The sequence below is a fragment of the Chondrus crispus genome, genomic scaffold, assembly GCF_000350225.1.
Source record: "Chondrus crispus Stackhouse genomic scaffold, scaffold_425, whole genome shotgun sequence".
In the NCBI taxonomy this organism is placed as follows: Eukaryota; Rhodophyta; class Florideophyceae; order Gigartinales; family Gigartinaceae; genus Chondrus; species Chondrus crispus.
Genome location: NW_005179323.1, coordinates 1 through 11128, shown reverse-complemented (window position 1 = coordinate 11128; position 11128 = coordinate 1). Strand labels below are relative to the sequence as shown.

General features: G+C 56.0%; 1 protein-coding gene; it reads left to right on the top strand.

Annotated features, from left to right (window-relative positions):
* Positions 1-9469: 9469 nt before the first annotated feature.
* CHC_T00008660001 (Sel1-repeat containing protein) lies at positions 9470-10932 on the top strand. XM_005718679.1 is given in 3 exon segments: positions 9470-10081; positions 10082-10585; positions 10586-10932. The coding sequence occupies 1 exon segment, from the start codon at positions 10082-10084 to the stop codon at positions 10583-10585; it is 504 nt and encodes a 167-aa protein (XP_005718736.1). The 5' UTR covers positions 9470-10081; the 3' UTR covers positions 10586-10932.
* Positions 10933-11128: the final 196 nt, after the last annotated feature.

Here is an 11128-nt window from a genome sequence, read left to right as displayed (position 1 = left end):
ACATCGCCACGTGTGTTAACGGACACACAGTGCGCCCCGGGGCGTGGCGCAGTCCAAGAAGAGGGGAATGTAGAAGTATGACAATTCCGTTCTCGGACGCTCTACAGTAGCTAGAGTGGCCTAATTTACAGGTACCATACGTTGTGTAGTGAACACGTGCAAGCTGCAGTGACAGCACACGTGTTCTAGTTTACAGGTCCGTGTACACGTGGTGCCAGGGGCACAGTGACACACGTGTACACGGGAGGTGTCTCTTACAGTAGTTATGATAGCTACTGTACAGTAGTCGTACAGTAGCTTGAGACCCGAGGGAGGCAGACGTACTAGAGAGGAACTGCCTCCCTCCCGGAGAATAAACCAGCTACCCCATCCCCTCTGAGCTAGCCCCCAACTTCCTAATTAGGACTCACCTCCCGTCTTCAGGGGTAGCATCTTCCTTCGTCCGTTTCGGTCTCGCACAAGCCACCCTCCTAGTGAGGTTGCTGGCGTTGTAATTTACCGCTACCGTGGACACCCCCTCCGTGACGGATTAATACCGAACCGGAAGGATCCATATTATTACAGGAAGTACGGACTTCCTCGATGTATTCGGCTATGCGTTCGAACATCGCCGCCGCTCTTTCCTCGGAGGAACCGAGCGACGGTTCGCGGTCACGAGGACCTGCGTCGCCGTCGCCCGACGAGGCGGATGGGGACTGCGCAGCGGCCGGACTCAGATCCGCCGCTTCGGAGCGGATCGAGGGCTCAAACTCTTGGCTCATCTCGACGCGATCGGTTCGCGGAGGGAAGCGGAAGTCTTCTCCGAGATCGGACTCTAGGGTCTTCTAGGTCGGGAGACCACTGTAGCATAAACACCCCCAACGGAGAGGGGTGTATGCACAGTTCGACGTAGACCCCGTCCGAACGGGAAGACGGGGGTGAAGCGGGACACCAGCTAACGGCACCGGGCAGCGGGCCCGGGTAGCGTGGTAGAGCGGGAACGGGGAGGACGCCGGTACGCACGAGCGGTTCGACGCCTCGACGCCCCGGCGCGGTACTGGGTAACGATCCAGTACCGACGGGCGGAGGCGGAGCCAGCTCGTGGGCGTACCGCGCGCGTCCTCAACCCGCGCTCGGTGCCGCTCTAAGGTAGTTAGCGAGCGCTACCTTAGAATAAGCGGGAAGTCGGACCTTGACGGTCGGTGGGTGACAAGTCCGTGCTTGTCCTCCTCCACCGCCGCCGGTCCGCTCCATATTTAATGTACACAATAACCTATCATAATAGTACAGTACCGATGTACTGTAGCGACGTACTGTAGCGGTCGGTCGACACTGTAATACTGTCAGCCATCGGGGCTGACAGTACACGTGTGTGCGCGCACTTCGTTCCGCGCGTACACGTGTACACGTGCCCCCTGTACTCAGGGGTACACGTGGTGGTACTGTAGAGCATCGAGCCCTACAGTAACCGATCCGATTCTGAGTTGATCTAATCTAAGATAAAGCCCCAGGGGGGGGTTATACTACAGATGGCAACGCGAGACCAACAACGGTATGCTTGGGGACGTGGGCCGCGCGGCTTCCGAAGTTGCTAACGAGCACCGTAAACGGCTCGCCTGGGAGGAAGTCCATGACTCCCTGGGCCATCAGGCATAAATTCTTATGCGCCGTTTTGGGGTGGTTTTGCAGGAAGCAAAGCCCCCAACCGGTGTTGCGACGCGTACCATCGCTTGGGTCATCGGGGGTATCGTCACCCCCTTGACCACGCGAATTTTCCGTGACGGTACGTTCGTCGGGAACTGCGCGCGCTTCCGGTCGGCCGAATTTTCCTCCTGCGGGAGCTGCTGCGACGGTCCCCTCGAGGCCATCTTGCAGTCATGCCTCGAGGGTGTGACTCCCGTCAGCGCTACGGACGGCGCATGATGGAACAGCAACTTCCTCTGCGGTGGCAGGATCGCCTTCACGTGGCGATCCAGGAACGTGGTTCCGAGGATACAGTCCACCGCGAGGTTGGTGACGACCAAGAACGGTACGCGCGCGACGAACTTACCAATCCGGACGTACAGCTTGAGCTCGCCGAGGGCCTTCATCGACCTATTCGAAGCGTCGATGAGCGGCGGGCTCCGCGCGGACTGGATGGCAGCGCGCCACGGTTCTGCCACACAGCGTAGGTGGATTAGATTGGGGCCGGCGCCCGAATCTAGAACCGGCGTGATGGTGCGCATCATCGCGCGTCGTTGTCCGACCGTTGCGGTGACCTTGTAATTTTGCTTCTTGAAGAAGCAAATTGCCGCTTCGTCCGTTCGGCTCTGCGATTGCGCGCGTACCGAAGCGGTCGACGGGGTGCCTTGTTTATTGAGGCTTGGCACGGGGAGGATCGTCGACGCCTCTACGCGTCCTCCCCGGCTTCCCCCGTCAACCCAAGGTCCTCGGGCCCCTCGTCCGTCAGCGGTAACGCGGGTTCTTCCGATTGGACGGTCTCGCGCGGCTCGACCACGTTGATGCCCGTGGGAGCCTGCGCACGCGAATTTCGCCACGCGGTCGGCGGTTGACGCTCGAACGGCGAGCCTGGGCGGAGACCTTGACGGATCCGAAGCTTTTGGTAATTGGCCTCGCGGGCCTGCAAGAGCTTCGAACGCAGCGCGCTATCCGCCACCACAGGACATTGCTCCTGTCGGTGGGTCAGGTCCAGACAGAACCGACACGGCGGGGGTCCAGGTAATCCTTGATTGAAGAACCGGACCCGCTGGTTCTGTACTGGCCTTCCGTATGGATATGCGCGCGCGTCACTTTGTTGGGCGAGCGCCATCGGTGCGCCCGCCGGGGACGAGGCAGGTGACGGATGGTAGCTAGTCGGCGGCGAGCTAAGCGAGCTCGGCGTCGCCGACTGGTCCGTCACCGCCATTATCTCCTCCGTTTCGGTTCCGGGCGCTGTCGGGAGTTCAGACAGGGACTCGACCGACAGCACGGGCCTTGTCCGCGCGTTGCGCGTGAACCTTCTCACCGAATCGGGCGGTGCTTGAGGCGACGCGAGCGAGGTCGCCTGTCTTCGAGCCGAGCGGTGCGTTTCGCCTATCGCTTGCGCGTAGCGTGCCACCGCTTGGTAGTCCACGCCCGGATGCGTCGCGAGATAGTTCCGCACCTGCGCGCACGTCGCTGGCAGAAGTCCCTCAACGAAAAGGGACTTCAAGCGCCTGTCCCAAAATACGGTTCCGCAGCGCAACGCCTTGTCCCACAACTGGTTACTGTACACCTCCTCCGTCATATTAGAGCTCTGACGGAAGGAGGTGACATCACCGACCGCTTCGGAAATAACTTCGTCAGTCGCGTACGTGCGCAATAAAAAGTTAACAACTTCCGCGTAGGTTTCGAGCATATCGCGCTGCTCTGCATCGACCGCCATGGTGTTCCCGTGTAGCCTGGACTGGAGCAAGGCGTGAGCCTGCCCAGTCACATAGAACTGGAAACACCATACGGCCGCGCCTTCGCTGACCCCATTGTGGTCGCAGGCCATCTTGAAGCGCGCGAGAAATCCTAGCACCGCGATTGGATCTTGACCACCGTATGTGTGGGTTTTCAGCTGGACGTCTAACTTCTTCCGATATCGGTTAACTCGCCGCGCGGTACTCGCGTCGTAGCGCGCGCTGCAATTTTCCAGCCTATACGTGCGGTAGTCGACGGCCTTGGTGAACAGGTCGTTCAGCGGTCTGATCACCGGCAACCGTTTCGGATCCCGCCTCGGGGCAGACCGGCGGTCTCTGCCCCTGCGATGGCGGTCTCCTTCTCCGCTGGGGCTACTGCAGCCCTCCGGATCGGAGTCTTCTCGCCGGAACCGACGTCGGTCGCGCGCATTGCGGCCTCTGCGGTCGCCTCTGCGCGATCCGTCCGACTCGGTGTCCTCGTCATCGGAGGGGTATCCACTTCCTCCGGCATCGCGGTATCGCGTGTAGCGTCCGTCGCGGTTATCATCAGAGGGGTAACCGACCCCTCCGGCATCGCGGTATCGCGCGTAGCGTCCGTCGCGGTTCTTGCGCGTCGCCCTGTGGCGACGTGTTGTGTCTTCTTCCTCGGAGGGATTTTCTGTACCCTCCCAGGTGTAGCCTTGAGGGCCGGGTGCGCTTCTTCTGCTCGACCGGTACGGCTGTCGCTTTTCTGTCGCGAAGCGCCCCAGGCGGTTTTCTGTCCCGCGGGGGCCAGCCGTATCGGCGAGTACGGGAGGGCCATTTTCTGTGGGCCCTCCTGTAGCACCATAAATTGGTGGGAGGTAAATGGTCTTACCCTCCGGGTGAGGGGCCATTGTACCGATCCCGGGTGCGGCGCCGATCGGTTCAGCGTGCGTTAGCGTAGAGTCCGGAGCGGTTGAGTCGCGCTGCTCGCGTGCGTCGACTCCTGCTCCGGCAAAGGTCGTGGCCAGACGATTGGCCACGGCGGAGCTGATCGCTCCCTTTAGAGCCGTGCGGGACGGGGATTCTTCATCCACAGTGGTGAGCGCGGTCACCACCTCGCATTGGACTTGAGCGGGTAGAAGTTCGTCCAAAAGCGGTGGTATCGCGCTGCGTACGTGCGCGTTCACGAGCCCGGGCACCGTTCGGTCGAGGCATACAGGCGCTACCTGGGGGAGTTCCGTAGCGACGAACTCCTCTACCCAGGCCTGGATGCGCGGCTGAATCGCGTCGACCATCCATTGGACGCGATTCTCAGTGCCTGCCGACGCGGCCGGCGTAACATCCGATGCGGACGCTCGCGTGCGGCCCGGTCGCGGTGGCGGTCGCAGCAGGGCTTCCGGGTTCTCCACCCGGGGGCGCGGTGCGCCACTGCCACTGCGGGTGCTCAGACGCCCGGAGGCGGAGTCTCCCCCTTGATCCGGTCGGTTCATGGTCGAATACGCTTCGCGATCGAAGCGGTGATTTCTCAACCTTTTCCGTCCGTACGGTTCTGCGCGCGGTCGAGCGACTACGCGTGCGGCTCAACCTCAAGAGCTATCCCCTCCACAAGAGTACCAAATGTGGGATAACTCCTCTCCGCCCTGGGTTGGGTGAGAGGCGGAGGCTTTAGCGAGGGAGCACGCGGCGCGGACGCGACGCGCCAATTGAACCGATCGGACGAGCTCGCGAAAAGGGAGTGGCTCACTGGCCGGTTACGCGCAGTCGCCCCGTGGTGCGTGAACGGGAGCGACTCGTAACGGGTTAGAAGCCAGCGCGCGCGACAGACAACCGAAAACGGACGTACATAGGCGCAAAAGGGACGGGGGCGAGCTTGCCCCCGTTTACTGGTGGGGACGGGTGCCAGGTCTTAACCCCGCAGAGGGACGCCTCGGACACCTGTCCCAGTACAGTAGTACAGTACCTGCCGCCTAGTGCGTGCCGGGTACTGTACACAATTAAAAAACTAGCGCCATAATTGCTACTACCGCACGGACGCTGCTACTACACGTGTGCACTACTGTACACGCGTGTTGCTTACAGACTACCGCACGGACGACACGTGTGCTAACGCGCACACGTAACACGCGTAGACTACCGCTCGGACGACACGTGCACTACTGTACACGTACGCCAGATTACGACCGCTCGGCATGCGCGCGCGCTCGCTACATGTGGGCACAGCCGCCCACGTGTATACCGTATACGGCCGTCCGATGACCTCCGCGCGCTCGCGCCGGTCATTATACTACATACCGGTAATGGCCAAATGTGCATGACAGGTTATGTGCCACGTCACAGAAGCGTATTTATCAAACAATACAAAGAATTGGGGTGCCATAATGTTTTACTGCAGTTGTAAATAGTACCGATTGGAGTGAGGAATTTAATATAACAGATTTTGTTGCAGTGCCGATTATAGTCATGTAGAGTTCATTCGTTCCTACATTTTTGCAGAAGTTTGCAGAAGTACCCCAAGCGCGTTATGAGAATGTGAAGCAACTCGAACCAAATCTTTCTTTGGCTTAAAAATTGCACAAAACTAAGCGATACTATCGGGGAAAAACGATACTCTCGCCTCTTCAGTGTCCTTCCAGCGGTAACTGGAGTTGTTTTTATTGCTTTTGCGTTAACTGTCGAGCACGGGATTGCCCCAAGAATACAGTAAAGGAATGGTGTAGCCTCAAAGTAGCAAGAGAAAAAAACTTTCGCCATGTAAAGTTAAGCAAAAACGATAGTTTCGGATGTACTTTCTGCACGCTGCAGAGATGCCAAAATTAGTAATTTAATCGTATATTTAGCACGGAATCCTTTATTATTTTTTGTACCTTCTGCTTTTTTGACGCTTCATGCAATACAAACGAAGTTCGTAATCCCATATAGATTTGGTCGGTGGTGAAGCCCGCAGACTCTTCCATGACCGGTCTTGTCGGCAACCACGCCGTGTCGAGGAAGAATGCATATTTCCCCGTCTCGTTTTGCAGAAATTGCTGGTGTGGTGATACGGAACAGTCCTAGCTTGAGTGTCCGGACAGAGTGCTCCCGCTTTCGAGCACTATTCGGTATCACACCGAACGTATGTTCTCATACCTGGCATCTATTAGGACATCTTCGCCCGACTTCGTCCAGGCCCGTGCATCTTTTATGGGCTCTCCTATTTTTAAAAGCGTATGGGAGCGAGGAGACCCATAGAACGATTGCCCAGGTCGACGTAAAAACATCCCGGAAATGGTCGTGGTGCTTCGTCAACTTAATTGCGGATCTAAAAATCGTACGTGATAATCTGCAACACATTATTAATCCCGGAAGTTGACACTAACTTGAAGCATGCACTCATTTCTTATATACTTTTAATGGTACATGACACTTGTATTCGTCTGACAATGAAGATCAAATGGGAAAACCGCTTCGCTAGTAATTGTAGTAATGCGTGCAAAGTATCGGTCGACGGTACCGACTTCCGCATATACGAACCAAACCCATTCAGTCCGCAGTGGTTCTCGCATAAGTTCAGAGGCCCTGGATTGAGGTATGAGATGGCCGTTTGTATTTTGACCGGACATATTGTTTGGACGCATGGCCCCTTTCCTTGTGGCTTGTACCCACACCTTACTATTTATCGAATTGCGATGAAGTTTGCACTTACTGCCGGGGAGAAAGTGGTTGCAGGTGAAGGTTATAAGGATCCCACCTGCCTTCTAGGAAGCGATGTTGAAGGAGAACACCGTAAGATCTTGGCTACTATTCGTGCAAGACAAGAAACAGTGAACCGTCGTTTTAAGCAGTTTTATGTACTAGGCCACCGTTTCCGACACCGCATTGCGCTTCATTCTGTTTGTTTTCATTCCGTCGCAAACCTAACAATTACACAATTAATGATAGAGCAAGGAAGCCCGCTCTTTCAAATTGAGTATTCGGAATAGCCTGCTTCTCATGTAAGCCTTGGTTAAAAAATTATACTACTGTACCGAGGTATAGATTTTTCATGCGTTGTAAAGGGTATGTTGAAGTTTTCAACAGTCCCATGCTGTATCAGTAGTATCTTATGTGAAATCATATTTTAAACAACATAGGGTGCATGGCTTTGCCTGTGCGATCTAAAGCTGTTTTGGTGGCTTTCTCGCGAGACATACGGGCAAGCTTTTGAACTTCGCGACTAAATGTTTCAAATATTGGCTATTCCCGGAAACCCCGGCACAGAGACATTCCGTAGAATGTGCTTTCAACTTCAGAAAAATTCCAAAGCGCGTCAACCTATCAAAGAAAAATAGAAACCGTGGAGATCAAAGTAGAAAACAAATAAAAACCGCAGATTTTTATGATTTTTATGTGATGATAACGCTTTGTTGGATATACACTAGATAGACACGATTCTAGAGGTCTTGTTTCTCCCTACTGTATCGGGCCAGTCCCATGCCATACTCGACCAATCTCCACTCGCTGCAGGAAACATCGTGTTATTGAGGAGCGCATGCATGGCAGCAAGGTAAAATCTGCGCTACTCTTCTCTCTCCGTATTTAACACCGGTATTTAACAAGGGCAGGTCGTGAATGTTCAGCGGTCCTATGCCGTTTGTGAGTATATTGAAGCCATGTTCAAGTTGTCCGCAGAAGCGCTGCACAGTATGGAAGAAGCTTTCGTGATTTCCGCTGAGCAGAATCAACCAGCGAGTCCTGAGCAAGACAGTGATGGAGAGGCCATGTTCAAGCGAGCAAACCTGCTGAGAAACGGCGAAGACGGAGTTGAGAAGGACGCCGCACGAGCTGTGAGGCTGTATGGGAGCGCGATTGAGGAACATGGTCATGTCGGCGCAATGGTGGGCCTCGGTAATCTACTGACAGAGGGCGCGGAAGGAGTCAGCATCAATGCACAGCGCGCTGTGAGGCTGTATGAACGCGCGGTGCGGCAATACGATGATGCCGATGCAATGGTACAACTCGGAAAACTGCTGGCGAAGGGGGCAGAAGGAGTGGAAACGGACGCAGTACGGGCTGTGGAGTTGTATGAAAACGCGATAGACAAACATGAAAATGTTCGGGCGATGGTGAAGCTTGGATTCCTGCTGGAGGAGGGCGCAGAGGGAGTGGAGAGAAATGTAGGTCGGGCTGTCAAGTTGTACGAGCGTGCGATCGAGAAATCTCATGATTGCGACGCGATGTACAACTTAGCACTTATTTTGAGCAAGGGAGGGGACGGGGTGGCACAAAATTCAGTACGGGCTGTGGAGCTGCACGAAGACACGATTGAGGAGCACGACGATGTCGACGCGATGGTGCATCTCGGTAGCCTGCTGGAGAAGGGCGCAGAGGGAGTGGAGAGAAATTTGGGTCGGGCTGTGGAGTTGTACGAGCGTGCGATCAAGAAATCTCATGATTGCAACGCGATGTACAACCTAGCAGGTGTATTGCGCAACGGGGGGGACGGGGTGGCACAGAACTCGGCGCGGGCTGTGGAACTGTACGAGGACGCGATTAAGGAGCACGACGATGTCGACGCGATGGTGAATCTTGCAAACCTGCTGAAGGAGGGCGCAGAGGGAGTGGAGAGAAATTTGGGTCGGGCTGTCGAGTGGTACGAGCTTGCGATCGAGAAATCTCATGATTGCAACGCGATGTTCAACCTAGCAGGTGTATTGCGCAACGGGGGGGACGGGGTGGCACAAAACGCAGCACGGGCTGTGGAACTGTACATGTACGTGATTAATGTGCACGATCATGTTAAGGCGATGGTAGATCTTGGAGTCCTACTGAAGCAGGGCGCAGTGGGAGTGGAGAGAAATGTGGGTCGGGCTGTCGAGCTGTACGAGCGTGCGATCGAGAAATCTCATAATTGCAACGCGATGTTCAACCTAGCATATATATTGAGCAAGGGAGGGGACGAGGTTACACAGAATTCAGCGCGGGCTGTGGAACTGTACGAGTACTTGATTGAAGAGAACGACGATGTCGACGCGATGGTGAATCTTGGAGTCCTACTACTTCAGGGCGCAGTGGGAGTGGAGAGAAATGTGGGTCGGGCTGTCGAGCTGTACGAGCGTGCGATCGAGAAATCTCATAATTGCAACGCGATGTTCAACCTAGCTGTTGTATTGCGCGACGGAGGGGACGGGGTGGCACAGAATTCAGCGCGTGCTGTGGAACTGTATGAGTACTTGATTGAAGAGCTCGACGATATCCAGGCGATGGTGCATCTTGGATTCCTCCTGCTGAAGGAGGGCGCAGAGGGATTGGAGAGAAACGTGGTTCGGGCCTTCGAATTGTTCGGGCGTGCGATCTGGGAAGGCCGTAGTGGCGGCACTACCTGCCAACTCGTGTTCTTGATGATTTGCAGTTTTAGTTTTGCAATTGTGTGTTTTTCTTTGCTACTGCAATGCATGTGCTGATGCGGCTCAGAGCGTTCCAGTTAATGTGAGATAGTCGTTCTCAATTCTGCTGAATTGAAGCAATCACTACTGTAGCATGTTAGATACGGACCATCGACTACGGGTCCGATTATACCGAAAGTTATCTCCGGTTAGCACTAACCTGTTACGTGATCCTTTCCTGGAACCAGAGTGGAAGAGTTGAGGTGTAGAACTGTACTGTCAACAATATCTGGAAGGGACGCCGTTCTGCGGGATGAAGTCTGAGCTGCGAATCTATATGAGCGCGCGATCCTGGAGCACAGTGATGTGCACGCGATGACAGGGCTGGGCCTGCTATTATCCCTTGGCGCGGCGGGAGTGGAGAAGAATGTGATTCGCGCAATAGAATTGTACGAGCGCGCGATCGACGAGGCCCAGGATGCCTTTGCTATGGTCGAACTGGCGCGCCTATTGCAGGATGACAGAGACGGGGTGCGGCCGAATGCAGCGCGAGCCGCAAAGCTGCTTGAGCGCGCGGTTGAAGAGCACGACTACGTCGAGGCCATGGTGCAACTCGGGGAAATGCTAGTACAAGGCACGGGGGGAGTGCGGACGAACGCGGCTCGTGCGGCGCAATTGTACGAGCGTGCGATCGAGAAGTGCCATAACCGCGACGCTATGCTTAAATTGGCTCGCTTGCTGCGAGACGGAGCGGACGGGGTTGCGCGGGATGCAGCGCGAGCAACGAGGCTGTTCCAAGCCGGGATGAACGGGCGCGACGGAGGCGAGGCGATGGAGATTCTCGAGCGACTGGTGCAGGACGCAGCCGGGCGGCGCTGAGCCCAGCACGAGGCAGACGAGGCCGGTGCATGGGTTCCGGCAATCTGACGGCAATCTGAAAGGGGGGAGGCGGTGGACGACTACGCGGGTGACTTGTTCGCCGACGTCGCGTGCATCCGCGACGTGGGCACGCCTGCGAAGGAGAGAGGGGATGGCATCCTTGGTGTCACGCGGACGGCTGCACAAGTGTTCCGTTTCGACTTGCAGAAAACCTCGTTGATCGCTATCATGCCCTCAAGAGTAATGCCCTAGAGTAATGGCTTTGGCAATGGCACCATGGGGAGGTACGATGAGCGACGAGGCTGAAGAGGAATGCAAGACTTGGACATGAAAGCATGGGACTGCTAGTTACTCTCGTCAAAGCTGGGCCCCCCTCGACAGCATGCTGGCCTCAGGGGTGGTCTGGGTCTTCAAAAAGGAACAAGGCGGGATTACGGCGGAGAGAGGAGCAGCGTCTGGGATCAGCATGTGAGGGGACGCTGCAGCTTCTGCGCCACGTATCCAAGTGTACACGTGACATCGCCCTTGTTGAATTCTCTGCTG

Coding starts and splice junctions, on each gene's coding strand:
- CHC_T00008660001 (XM_005718679.1), top strand. CDS start 10,082: ATGACAGGGCTGGGCCTGCTATTATCCCTTGGCGCGGCGGGAGTGGAG.